This window comes from Heterostelium album (genome assembly GCF_000004825.1).
Source record: "Heterostelium album PN500 unplaced genomic scaffold PPL_scaffold1, whole genome shotgun sequence".
NCBI classification, from domain to species: domain Eukaryota; phylum Evosea; class Eumycetozoa; order Acytosteliales; family Acytosteliaceae; genus Heterostelium; species Heterostelium album.
In genome coordinates this window covers 992,030-1,006,835 of record NW_008805063.1, presented here as the reverse complement: position 1 = coordinate 1,006,835, position 14,806 = coordinate 992,030, and the positions used below count along the sequence as shown (strand labels likewise).

The 14,806-nt window shown below is 32.7% G+C and overlaps 3 protein-coding genes across 3 annotated transcripts; all 3 read right to left on the bottom strand.

The window, feature by feature from the left end:
* Positions 1-19: 19 nt before the first annotated feature.
* pks40 (putative polyketide synthase) lies at positions 20-7,691 on the bottom strand (the record flags this gene model as incomplete). The annotated part of the gene is made up of 4 exons (XM_020571489.1): positions 20-5,591; positions 5,650-6,183; positions 6,244-6,928; positions 7,016-7,691. The coding sequence occupies 4 exons, from the start codon at positions 7,689-7,691 to the stop codon at positions 20-22; spliced, it is 7,467 nt and encodes a 2,488-aa protein (XP_020438763.1).
* Positions 7,692-8,965: 1,274 nt separating this feature from the next.
* On the bottom strand, positions 8,966-10,977 carry PPL_00458 (uncharacterized protein; the record flags this gene model as incomplete). Its single annotated transcript, XM_020571488.1, has 6 exons — positions 8,966-9,010; positions 9,281-9,682; positions 9,760-10,057; positions 10,131-10,305; positions 10,375-10,416; positions 10,923-10,977. 6 exons carry the CDS (start codon positions 10,975-10,977, stop codon positions 8,966-8,968), a joined length of 1,017 nt encoding a protein of 338 aa, XP_020438762.1.
* Positions 10,978-11,740: 763 nt separating this feature from the next.
* PPL_00457 (uncharacterized protein) lies at positions 11,741-14,193 on the bottom strand (the record flags this gene model as incomplete). The annotated part of the gene is made up of 4 exons (XM_020571487.1): positions 11,741-12,323; positions 13,091-13,449; positions 13,554-13,854; positions 13,922-14,193. The coding sequence occupies 4 exons, from the start codon at positions 14,191-14,193 to the stop codon at positions 11,741-11,743; spliced, it is 1,515 nt and encodes a 504-aa protein (XP_020438761.1).
* Positions 14,194-14,806: the final 613 nt, after the last annotated feature.

The window sequence follows — 14,806 nt, the reverse complement described above, 5'->3', positions numbered from 1 at the left end:
ATTTTAAAAAAAGAATTTATTAATTTGATTTTAATGATTGAACTTTAGAAACAATTTGGTTGATTGTAACGGAAGGTATTTGACTGACGTTGAACATGTCAATTTCAAAGTTATTGTCAAAGAATGATTTAATCTGGACAGTCATGAGAGAGTCAACACCAAAGTCTTTGAGTTTTGTGTTTCCATTGAGCTTACTGGCAGACATCGATAGGAGCATAGCAATATTGTTGGAAATGGTATCATAGATATCGACATCAGTACGATTGATTGATGACTTCCTATCTGATCTGATATCTACGTGGTGTTCAATCTTTGGCTTAATCTTTGGATTGTAGTCATAGTTGCCTTGAGTTGTAATATCCGATACGATTTGATTCACAAACTGTTTGTTTGGTTGAGAGATAGCAGCTTCCAAACCACCTAGGAATTGTGAAACATGAAGTGATGCAACTCCTCTTGAGAAGAAAAACTCTTTGATTCCGACGGATTCAGCTACCAAACCTTCTCCTAACAATGGACCGAATCTCATTGATTTCGATGGTAATCCAAGAATGTTGCTACGGTATTGACAGATAGCATCGATGACAAGATTCGCAGAGTTGTAAGATGGTTGGGAAGGGGTACCACTAATCGATGAGATCGAAGAGAACAATATGAACTGTCTGATTGGTAATTGTAGTTCCATTGTTATTTCATGGAGGTTGATCGAACCAATGACCTTTGGTTGATGAACTCGCTGGATATTCTCGAGAGTCAATTCATTTATTCCGAAATCTTCATAGATGGCAGCCAAATGGAATATAGTTTCAATTGGTGGATATTGTTGTTTGATTGATTCCATTGTTGTCTTTAATTGCTGTTTTTTTGAGACATCAGTCTGAATGAAATGAATCTTGGCTCTATTCGATGATTTGTTGTTGAGATTGATCAACTTTCTCAATCTGCTCTTGAGTGGTGAGATGGAGAGAACAACAATATCTGATGCATTGGTGAATTTAGATAACCAGGCAATCAATTCAAGTGAGATACCTTGTTGACCAGTAGTGATAACTGTATGATTGATATCTACTTTGAAATTTGCTTTAGGAACTGGGAGTTTTTCACCTGATGCTATTAAAGGTTGGAGAACTTCAGTTTCAATCGATGACATATCGACCACTATCTTTCCGATATGCTTTCTTTCCTTCAATGACAGAACGGCTTTTTTGGCATCACAAGCAGAGTAGACCTTGTAAATCTTTGGACCATCCAATTCACCAGATGCCATTGCCTGGAAGAGTGAATTGACCATATTTATTGTGTATTCGATTCTTGATACGACTAACAAATTGAAATCGACAGTGGCATAGGCTTGATCTCTCTTGAAATTTCCATAGTCTAGAGGTTCATTGTTGTAGACATGAGTGAGCGAAATGTCAGCAATTTTACCCCATGGTGACAATGCCTTGAAGTTAGCATTCATATAGTCGCTGGAGAGAGTATTCAATAGGACATCAACACCAGCACACTGTTGTTTAATTTGTCTGGCAAAATCAACAGTGTGTGAGCTGAATACATCAATGAGAATGTCGGAATAGTTAGCTCTGAGATAGTCCATCTTCTCTTGTGAACCACATGTAGCATAGACCTTCTTGCATCCCTTCCATCTCAAGATACTCAAAGCTGCCAAACCGACACCTCCAGTGGCGCTATGCACAAGAACAGTGTCATTCTCTGGATCCAATTGACAGACTTTAAAGAATGCATGATAGACAGTACCATAGACAACAGGCACAGATGCAGCGGCGTGGAATGATATTTCCTTTGGTTTGTGAGTAAAGTATTTAACGTGATTAATTGCATGAGATGATATGGAGTGAGAATGAGCTCCAACCACTTCATCACCAACCTTGAATTTTGTTACTGCACTTCCAACTCTAGTGACAATACCACTGTGTTCTAATCCAATGGGTGGATGGAAAGGGTCTCCCTTGTCCATGAAATCTTGTTGCAGCATGTGTAGATGAAACAAGTAATCCTTAAAGTTGAGACCAGCCGATTTAATGGAAACTTCGATTTGTTCTGGCTCCAACTCAGGTCTTTCGAAAAGTTTGTATTCCAAACCGATGTTGATATGACATCCAAGCTTGGATTGATCCTTTTCATAGGCTACAGAGGTCTGAAGATTTTCAATTGCATTATGATAGGTTCTTTCGATGTGTACCTTGTTCTCTTTAATATAGTATTCAAAGTCACCAAGAGATGAGTAGTTGTTTACTATTTGGAGAATCAACTTGATATTGTTGTCATTCAACTGGCTATCAACATCAATGAATGAGAGATTGATTTCATAGTGATCGCAAAAACCAGATTTGGTAATACCATTCAAAGAGTTTGCAAAATAGTTGTTTGTCTGACAATCTCTTGTAACGATAGCAATGATCGGTTGATTTGGTTTCTTGATGAACAGTTTAATCAATTTAGATGCATCAAAGGTAACAGATTGATAATTATCCAATGTCAAATGTTCGACTCCTGCTACCAAGAAAATATGGGAAGAGTGTTCCAATAGTGATAGATTCGATTCAATCTCGTTGCATTTAATGATAGAGAGATTGTTTGTATATTTTCTAAGTGATTCAATCGGAATTGGTTGTTGGCCATCCTTTACGATAACGGTAAGGTGGTCACATGGTTCGTGAGTTGGTGGCAATTGATTGACTCCACTACGTTGAGCAACCACAATTACAGAGTGTCCACTTTCAAGTGAGAGTGGCTCACCCTTTTCGTCAACTGAACCAAATACTCTGGTATTCTTATATCCAGTCTCCTCTGAGAGCAAATCGATCCATTGTTGTGGTCTGAGAGTGTAGTGGTCACGGATATCGTCTTCGAAATTCCAAATTTGAGTGAAACCACCAAACATGATATCTACCAATGGATATTTGTAGTTTGGCTCAGAAAAAGCCAACAGACCACTTGGTGTAATCAACTTTTGAATGTGAGAAAGTGATTCCTTGAGATGTGGCACGATATGGATTACGTATGCCATGAGAACGTAGTCGTAGTGACCAGGAAGATAACCTTGTTCGAATGAATCCTTCTCCAAGTCATACAAACGGAATTTCAAATGTAGATTTGATTTTAATTTCTGTTTGTTTTGGTAACGGTCTTTCATTGAATAGATGAACGCAGGTGAGACATCGGTGAATGTGTAGTAGACTTCAACTTGATTCTGACCTTCAAGTATTTCATCGAGTTGAGAAATAATGAGATGTGTAAGTGCACCAGTACCACCTCCAATCTCGAGAATATTAATGAGTCTCTTCTCTTGCTTCTCAACGATCGGCTTAATCGAAGAGGTAACAACATGAGAGAGTTGTTTCAAATAATATTTCATAAATGGAGACTTAGTGTAGAAATTCTCTAGTAAACCATCATTGAATAGGACCTCTGGTGCTCTTCCATTGCCCAACAAGACTTGAGCAATGACATCACATGAGAGTTTGACAACAGTGTATTCATTAGATTCAGAGTTGGAATATTTCGACTCCAAGGCCAATGCAAATTCAGGGGTGAATGTTTGGTCGTTAAAGTGTTGCATGTATTGTCCCAAGATTTCGAGACATCTTATGAATAATCTATCATTAGATTTGCTTCTATTGATTCCATATTTATCAAACAATTCTTCAATTGAATGAGATTGGATGTCTTTGATATTGAAACCTGGAATGTTGTTGGTCAGAGCAATAACCAGTATTAAAATAGCATCAACAGTCGAGACGGCTTGACTTTTAAGAGAATCTTGAATGAATGACTTTGAAAGTGATAAAGCATCTACATCTGTCGGCAAATCTTTAGATTGAATTACAGTCGAACAGAGTTCCTTTTGAGGGAATTTAATCTTGGACATTCTTAACTTCTCTGGTGTGGTAACAGTAAATCTCTCCATCTCCAGAAGAACTTGACCATCCGGTAACAAAAGTAAACAATGTCCAGTGTAGTTGTAGTTGTTCGAATCTAAGATAGTGGTTGCCAAATACAATTCCTGTGGAAGATTTCCAGAGTCCAATTCGTTCATCAACTTGATGTTAATTCTCATATCCTCGATTGATTTAAAAACAAATTGTCTTCTTTCATCGAGCAGTCCCATCATTCCATGAGCACAGTTGTCAATCAATGTAGTATTGAGTATTTGTGGTGGTGTGATGGCAGTTGACTTTGGTATGAGAGTTGCCAAAGTACATTTCTCTCCGACCATGATTGAAGTTACATGTTGGAAAGATGGCCCATACTTTAATCCTACTCTTTCAGTCATTTGATAGAATTCTCTTTGATTGAAAGTTGTTAGATTGCATTGCTTCTTGAACGATTCAATATCAAGGTGATGGTTGACGACAGTAGTATCAGAGAATGAAACTCTGGATTGAGCAGTCTTTACCCATTGTTCATTAGGATTGTAAGCTTCACCATTCTTGTTGAAGAATTGAATCTTGTAATCGTTGTTGGACAGTCGGTCAATTACAGTTTGCATCTTTGGTGGTGTTTCTTTCTCGTGGAGGAAGAATGGATTGAGGAATTCAAGCTTATTGATTACGATGTCTTGTCCATTCGATTTGAATGCTTGTATAATGGCTTCAGCATAACCGGCACCTGGGAACAATGGTTTGTCCTTGACTTGATGGTCCTTGAGGAAACGGAATGGTGATCTCTTGATATCGATATCTGAGTGATAAACTTGCTGACCATTGTGAACTCCCAAGTGACCGAGAATAGTTGTTGGTGGGCCATTTATTCTCTTGTGGTGAGAATATGCAGATTCCTTCCAATACAACTCGTCATCCCATTGATATCTTGGAAGTAAGGTGGTTGAATCCTTCCAACTGATATTCAAAAATTCGGAAATCTTGAACTGAGTCTTGAATTCGACGTTTGCTCCATAGCAATGAACATTGGCTAAAGACAGTTTGAACAGAGCTTGCTCATCTTTGTTTCTTTGGATTGGCGAAATGACAACAGCTTGTGGTATACATTGTTTGATTAAACTGGAAAGAGTTGGATGTGGTGCAATCTCAAGGAAGATGTAATCCTCCAATTGGTCACCTAAATTCTTTGCAATAGTTTCCATGGTCTTTTGGAACTGTACTGGACGACGAATATTATTATAGAGATATTGAGCATCCATTCCTTTGGTTTGGAGTTCACCAGTTACTGTGGAGTACCATGGAATGGTTGGTTTGGTCGATGTCATATGACCGAGAGTTGTCATAATTTTGGACTTAATAACCTTTTGGTGTGAAGAATGGAATGAACATGGTGTTCTGAGAAAAGTATTGAATAGATCCGCTAGTTTCAAATGCTTTACCAAATCGGTCAAACTTGCTTCATCACCAGTGACAACAATGGACTCTGGCGAATTAAAACAAGCGATTTCCAAAGTTGGAAATTGACTTTGGAATTTGGTTTGGTAGTCATTGAAACTCATACCAACTACCAACATTCTTCCGGATCCAATTGTCTCATTTTGGAATACAGATCTGAAATGAACAACCTTAATTGCTTCTGTTAATGAGATACTACCAGAGATATAAGCAGACGTAATATCACCAAAACTAAAAGATAATATTTAGTAAATAAATATAAAAACTTCAGTATATCTAATTTACATACCTATGACCAACTACAAAAGATGGATGAATTCCCCAATTTTTGTAAAGTTCAAACAATCCGATTTGGAAAAGGAAAAGAGATGGTTGTGCAATGATTGGTTTGTGGATATCATTTGATTGATTTGGAATCTCGTTCATCTTCTCGATGATACTGTAACCAGTGTACTCTTTGAGCAGAGAGTCATAGCGATCTACAATCGATTTGTAGACTGGCTCTGAATGGTATAGTTGCATACCCATTTGATTCCATTGTGGACCTTGTCCACAGAATACAAATGCCACTTTCTTTCCTTTGGAGTCGTTAAGTGATGGCAATTGGAATTGGACAGAAGATTTCTGATTATTCTTAAAGTCCTCCCAGTCTTTGGCAATGATAACCTTACGGTTGGTCATATGTGACTTTGAAAAGGATTGATGCAAGACGAATTCCTTGAAAGATATCTTCTTTTGAAGTTCGGTGTTTGAAACAATAGATTCAATGTATTTATCCAATGAACCAGCAGAGTTTCCACTAATTGGAACGAGATATTCAATTCTTTAAAAGTAATAATTTTAGTATTTATATGTTACACAATTTATAATAAAAAATACTTACTGATGAGTATCTGGAAGAATTGGCTTCAATTCGTTTCTATACTCTTCAAGAATTAAATGACAATTAGCACCTCCGATACCAAATGAATTGATACCCATGAGAATTGGACGTTCGGTTTGAGGGAGATCCTCAACTTTGGTTACCACTTGAATATTCCAATCGTTGAAAGGAATCTTTGGATTCAAAGTGGTAAGTTTGATATTTGGAACCAATTTTCTGTTCTTTAACATCAAGGAAACTTTGATTAAAGAAGCGATACCAGCACCACTTTCAAGATGTCCAATATTTGCTTTGATTGAACCGATCTTGAGTGGATTCTCGTTGGTGTGATGCTCGCTGAAAACCTTAGAGAGTGCAGTCACTTCGATTGGATCACCAACTACAGTTCCAGTGGCATGTGCCTCAACGTAGTAGACATCCTTTGGATCCACTCCAGTCTTGCGCAGAGCACGTTCAATATTTTCAGATTGTGTGACGTAAGAAGGTGTAGACATGGTATCCTTATTACAGTGACCATCGGTGTTAGTATTTCCACCCTTAATAACGGCATAGATACGGTTATTGTCACGCTCGGCATCGGATAATCTCTTCAAAATAACCACACCACAACCTTCGGATCTAACAAATCCTTTTCCATTGGCATCGAAAGATCTACATTGATCTCCAATAACACCAAAATCGGAATCTAAAATATAAATATATTTAAAAATTAATTATTAATTAACATTTTTCAATTTTGAACAATAAATAATTCTTTTCTTTGTCAACTTACAACAATTGGTTGTCTCTGGGTCAAAGAGAGCTGAAATTCCAGATGTGATGGCCATGTCACAATTTCCAGAGATAAGAGCTTGGCATGCCAAATCAGTGGTGATAAGTGACGATGAACAAGCGGTATCAACACACATAGATGGACCTCGGAAATCGAAACAATAGGAAACACGATTGGCAATTACTGAAAAAGTAAAAGTATCGTTTAGAACCTTGGCAGCACCGTCTAGCACTGAGTATCTTTGGATCAATCTGGAGTTATCGATGTTGGAAACACCAACGTAAACAGCGGTTCTAGATCCACGAACTTGAGAAGCTGGAATTTGGGCATCCTCAAGGGCTTCGTAGGTAACCTTGAGTAACATTCTTTCTTGTGGATCCAACTCTGGTGCATCTTTTGGGGAAAGACCAAAGAAGAGAGAGTCGAATTTTTTCCATTCGTCTAGTGGAATGAGTCCGGCATTCTTAGTACCAACAAGCTTGTGTTCATAGAAATTGGGTGACCAACGCTCAGCTGGAACCTCTACAATACCATCAAAGGAACCGAGAAGATTCTCCCAAAGCTGGTCAGGGGTGAAACTTTCACCTGGAAATCGCAGACCAATACCAACAACAGCAATGCTTTCTGGAAATTGTTGTTCATTGGAAATTGTATTGTTTAAAGATTTATAATCCATATTTTTCGAAATTCCAAAAAAAAAAAAAAAAAAAATTAAATAGATAAATTATAATAATGTGAATAAAAAAATGAATATAAATAACTAACTATTTATGATGGAAGAATAGATTATTGATTTGATTTAACTTTTAAAATAGAATCAATCTATTATTTATAGATTACCATTTGTAAATCGTTTTTTTTTTTTTTTTTTTTTTTTTTTTGGTGCAGCTGGTATTTTGTATCCAACTTTACCAAGGAGTATAGGATATAATAGTTTATCTTCTGTTTCAAAGATAGGTGATCGTTGTAGATTGACATATTGTTTTTTATTGTGATTTCTCATAGTTGAGTGATTTTGGGTGTTTGTATCTATCAGCGTGTATTTTAGATGAAAAACATACATCACCAAATTAATATTACATAATCCACATTTGCAGCTATAGTGCTACTGTATCATCTGCTGATACTAAGAATGCCTTTCAGAATATTGCCGAGTTGAAGTAGTGGTATGCAAATCAATTGGTTACTTTGTTTTGTTGTGTTACTTTGTTTTGACTCTTACTTAACAAATATGATTGGGTGAAAGTTTTTAAAGTTGACAAGAAAATAAAAAACATTTAAATGGTTGGCTAAACAAGAACAAAAACAGCAACGATATCGATAGTACCAATATTGAGTGAATACAGGTAGTGTTGGATCTAACTAATTACATGTTTTGGTTAACTTGATCAAATTGATTGATTGATAGATTTGTTAGTTGTATAGTTGTTTTTGAGCTTAGAGTGTGGGTGTTGAAGTTGCAATAAAAAAAATGAATGATTTGGTTATGAAAGGGGAACAGAACATTAAGTAGGTTGAGGGTCAGTCATTAATATTTAAAGTATATAAAACAACTGAAAATGGTGATTTTTGATATATGAAAAGTAAGAGTGGGAAGATTTAGATTAGGCGTGTACAACTTGTGGGGAGGGTGTCGATCGAGTTTTAAATCAAATCTAAATTTTAAAGCACTTTGTATGAACAGAGGTGGTTATTTATGTTTTTGAGCTTTATTGGGTGTATCACAAATTGCAAACAAAAAATTAAAAAAAATCATTAAAAAGTATTGTCGTTTTTTTTTTATTTTTTATTGGGTCAACATCTTTTTTGTGAAAAAAATAAATGCTTTTTTACATTTTAATTATCTAATCTATTTTTATTTTATTATTCTTATAAAAAAATTTTTTATCATTCATTGATACATAAAGTATTTACTGTTTTTTATATAAAAAAAAAAAAATCTTTTGAAAATCAGAAAACTCTAAGTATTAAAATTCTTAAGATCCAATCACAAATCTTTTTTGATCAAAAATGATACCCCTCAACAAAAACTATTATTAATTAATTTCAAACCAGTAATTATTTTCTTTGATGCTTAAAAAGGAAGTGTTTGGTTAAGGTTTTTTTTTTTTTAAGAAGTTTTGGTGGTACTCAAAACAAGTACTTTGTTAATATTTTCTAAAAAAGAAATAGTGTAGTTTAAGTTTGGGATTTAAATAAATTAATTTTGTTTTTTTATTGGTTAAAAATTATTATTCTTTAAAATAGAATAAATAGTAGTACTACTAGTGAAATAAAACTGATTTTCAATGAAATGAATTGATATGAGGTTACACCAGAAGAGAACTCTTTACAGGCATACCAAATTTTATCATGGAAAGGATCTTCTCCGCATTGACTTTGACAAGAATCAGGCTGGATATTAGATATTCTGGGACATCTCCTTCGATCAACACACTCTACAAATGATTCTATAACCTTTTTGTTTGATGGCGTGAGTGCTATCAACGTTATACATATTCCATCATACAAATGGGTTGGGTTTTCAGAGTTGGAATTATTCATGGTTTTGGTTCCATTTTCAAATAATGGATTTACAGGACTACATATTGATAGATGAGGACAATTTGGATTAGCTCTAATACATTTTATATTATCTATATCATTTGTACATGTATTATTGAAACACTAAATTTTATGTTAAAGATTTTAATATTAATAAATTTTTTCATTAAAATTATATTAAAAATTTTCTAATTTCTTACAACTAATCCTTCTGAAATATCACAATCTAAAGTAGAAGTACAACTATCACCTTTTGACATTCTCATTGCAGGTGTACATGTTTCATTTACACATTTACTGTATCTGTGGCAAGATGATGTAGTATTGCAACTGTCTCCATCTTTAACTATTGGTGTACATCTTTCATTTGGTCCACAATATTCATCAAATCGACATTGAATATCAATTTCACAAGATGGATAATGGACATTAGCACATGATGCTTCACAACTTAGTTTGGAACTGCAATCATCTGAAGTTCTACATAATTCACTATAACTATATTTTTGTAATAAAATTAAATTTAATTAAATTTTTTTTTTTTTTTAAATTATTTATTTACCCTAGATACTCATGTCTTTCACAAATTCCATCATTACAAAAAAAATTGTTTTTACATTGTTTTGTTAATGAGCAGTCTCCGTATAGATCGGGTAACTCGTAACATCTTGGTTCTTGTTTATCTTCACTAATACACATAGAACTTGGATATATACATTCCTGTAATCCTATTGTGCATTTCTCTCCTATTTGTTTACAAAATTCACATATATTCTGTTTCGTTCCATTATTATTTTTAATATTTAAATTATTACTCTGGCATTTAGGATTACCTTCTAATCCAGAACCTAAAACGACTGTTAGCAAAATATTAATAAATAAAAAAAAGAAAACAATAAATTTAAACATTTTTTTAAAGATAAAAACAATAAATATTATTTTGATTAAAATAAAATAAAGAAAAAAAAACTATTAAAGTAATATTATTTAAATATTATAAAAATTAAAGTTGAAGATTGAGGACAAGGATAGATATCTATAGAAAAATAACCTATTTACTTTTTCCTAAAAAGCAAACTGATTGGCAAAGCAAAACCTTGTGATACCTTATATACATAGCTTGACATATCACCCAATAACTACAATACAAACTTCAATCCCCAACAAAAGTATCTGAAGAGTTTTTATCCACAGTGTGTACATGATCAAAAAAATAAATAAAAAAAAGCATCATAAAACAAACAAATTATAATGATACTTATTTTAAATTAAACTTAAAAATATTGTTTATATTTTTAGGATGGTCATAATAACCATTTAAATTTTAATGGGCAAATACTACAATAGAAGACATATCACTTACTAGGTGATAAGTATATGATATGATTTGGAATTGCTGTTGGACGAGTAAATAACATATTAAATCGATTTTCTTTAGCGATCTCGATGCTGATATCTGTACCCACCAAATGATTTCTTTATAATGAATTTGTATGATATAACTTGTATCATAGCTTTAATACTAACAGATTAAGCTATCGTTTATTTTGAACATAGAATAACATTTGATAAGAAAAAAATTAAAATACAAAAGAAAAAGGGTGAAACATAATTATCATTAACACTAGTTTTATTTCTCACAATCATAAAATGGTTGGTTTATGAAAAGTTTAAACGGAAATTCAAAAGATACTAATTGAATTAAATTGTGATTATTGCTTATCGTAATAAGAAGTTATATTTTATTTAAATAAAACTGTTTGTGAAATGAGGTGACTTACTGACTAACTATTGGGGTTGATATTGTTAACAACAATTATATTATACATAATGAATGATGTTGATTATTATTATTATTATTATTATTATTATTATGATGATTGATTAACTATCTAAAATCAAGAATATGTGTAATTTGGATGGAATTGAAGGAGACACAATCCTGGACATTATGTTTTTCATGAAACTGATTATTTAAAATACTAGTATACGCTTTTTGTTTTTTTTTTTTTTTTTTTGATTCTATATCGTACACTACAATCTTCTCTCTATTCCAAAATAAACGTTTATATGTTCTATTCAATTTGTTATAAATTGATTATTAATTATTATAAGTGTGGGTGTGTGTTTTGTTGATTTAAAATAATAATCTTAATATTTTGATAAAAGAAAGGTTGAATGTCATTTCTTGAATAATGCCATCTCAAGTTCTTTCTTTTTCAGTTTGAAGTTGTCTTTTGGTATTGGGTCTTTACCAAAGTTATTCTGATAGATTGAAATAGCACGTTGTGTTGCGATGATCGCTTGTTCTATATGAGGTTTCATTGGTAGTCTTTCCTTTAGAACAGTGTTGAGCGAGAACCAATTACGAAGACGCTTGTCTGATTCGTCCCATTCTTTCTTCTTCTTCTTGACGTACAGTACATAGTAGGTGAGATTACACTCTTTATGATGATCGGCTACCTCGAGTGGCTCGATCGATTTGACGATCTTTCCTTTCAGACCTGCCTCTTCAAAGGTCTCACGCTTGGCAGCCTTCTTCTTTGTTTCGTTCTTCTTGATCGATCCCTTTGGGAACACCCATGTTTCACCACTTCCACTCGTTACCAGCATCACCTGAATATCTAGTAACACCAAACGATCGTGTGGTTGCTCGCCTTTGTCACCGAGCGCACCACCATTGCCACCATCTATATATTTCTTCTTGATTCTCAGCGGTATACAACCTGCTTGAGGTGAATAGCTATTAGACTGATACATTGAACTTATAGGAAACATTAATGTGTTTACTTATACTATTATTTTTCTGAACAATAAAAAGAAATAAGAAAGGTGTGATAATAAATTTTTATGATATTTATATATACAAAATAAAAATTATAATAATATTATTATTATAATACTAACTAACTAACAAATAATAAATATTCAATATTACAATAACATTTAAATAAATAACTAACACCCAAAACAATAAATAAATAAGATCTACTAATGAACAAAAAAAACTATTTATAAATATTTTTATTTGTTTTGGTTGGTCGTTTGTATTATTTAAATGAATTAGTAAATAACTAACATTGTTTGTTTATAAATAAACAAATCTTGTTTTTTTTTTTTTTTACATTTATTATAATTATTGTTTGGGTGACATAAGATCACATAACACAGCACACACATTTTCATGAATATAATAATAAACTATTATAATAATATTAAACACAGTTCAAAATGATATCATTTGTTTTTTTTATTTTTGTTTTTACCTTATTGTGTAAATCGATTCTATGCATCTGCAATGAAATAACCAAAGATTGTATCATTCATTTATATGTCTTCATATTTAACTATTATTATTTTTTAATCAATTTTAAGTCAAAGTTGTGTTAATTTTTTGTTTAAATTTAATTCATCTTTCTTATGGAAGACGATAACTTTTGAATAGAGAACAGATGACTATCACATTAACTCAATGTTTTTTATTAAATTAATTTATATATTTTAATCGGTTGTTATATGTAATAGAATTACAATAATAAAGATGATAATACAATGAGTACGGTGAAAAGGAATGTACCCTTGACAATGTTACCAGAGTTACAGAGTCTGTCGATATTACTTTCGACATCTACTGGGTTGCTACATTTGGAAAGACAGGATTCTTTGATTATGTTGTCTACATATGGACATCCGGACTTGGAAACACATTCATAGTATGAGTTGAATTTAGATTGAGTGATTGAACTAAAATCTATAATATCTTGGCAACCACCAGTGAAATTCGATGGACTATCACATGTGCAAATCGACATATCTGGACACTGCCATTGGTCATTTTGAACGGTACAATTTGTTCCTGAAACGAATTGCATGCAACTTCCTTTGACGCACTAGAATATAAACAAATAATTGTAAAATATTATTATTAGTATTACAACAAATTTAAAATATAAATGGTATTAATCATTATTATATTATTTAAATAAACACTTACTCTTAAACCTTTGGATACATCACAATCAACGGTATCCTCACAGTCTCCACCTTCTGGTACGGTTAAAGGAACGGTACATCTGTTCTTCAAACAGGATCTAGTGTAGATACAGTCGTCGTCCTCTTTGCAGACTGCTCCGTCAGCAAGTGGAGTGGTACAGTTTCCTTCGATACATGTTTCTCCTGGCTTGCAACCTCCTCTCTTGGAACACTTTGGATACTTTTCATTGAGACAAAGACCTCCATTTACGCATTTAAGTTCATTGGTACATTGAGAATCACTTGTGCATTTCTCACCATAACTTTATTAAATACAATAAAATATTATTAATTTAAATTTGAAACTGTCTATTTTATTTAATTACTTACCCTAAATAATCTTTGGCAACACAAATTGATGTTCCATCATCACATTTATAACCATCAAGACATGCTTCAGTAACAGAACAGTTACCACCAAGTGTTGGCAAAGCAACACATCTATTAGTATCGGAAATATTTGCACAGATTGTTCCATATGGACAAATAGAGCTACTTGGATTACAAACATCTCCTTCACCCAAACATCTATAGCATTTTGGGTCAGCAATTGCTGAATTAAGAATACATAATAATACAGTTACTAAAACTAAAAATTTCATTGTTATTTATTTTAAAAATATATATATGCTTTAAATTATTAAAAAGAAAAGCTCGATTGAATTGAATGAATCAAAACTTGGATCCAAGTTGGTCTATTTATATCTAAAATAAACATAGGTGATTGTTTTCGCACCTGTCCAATAAAATTCAAATAAAAACATTGTTTTCTCCTTGGTTTTAAGGATTCGATCTATTAAACAATATCAATGGTATAAACAAACATCTTGACACCATTTTTGAGAGTAAAATTTGAAAGGTTATATTTAATTTTTAAATGGATTGATTTTTTTTCACACAATCTGGTGCAAGTTTTAGTAAAACATATATAAAAAAAATGCAAGATTTTTGCAAAAAAAAGGGTTTGTAATGATTTTCTCTGAATTTTAGTGTAGCTTTGACGGAGTGACCAAAAATTATAATAAAATAAAATTTATTATTAGATTTGTGATTTTTTGAAATTTGATCAAAAGTGAAGACGAACAATGGTTATTCATTTTAGTTAAAATAAATATAAAAACATAATTATTTACAAAGATAAATAAATAAAGGTTGTTGTCTTGACTTACTTAAGTACCCTTAACCTCTTGAAATGAAATCCCGAAAGGGAAGAAA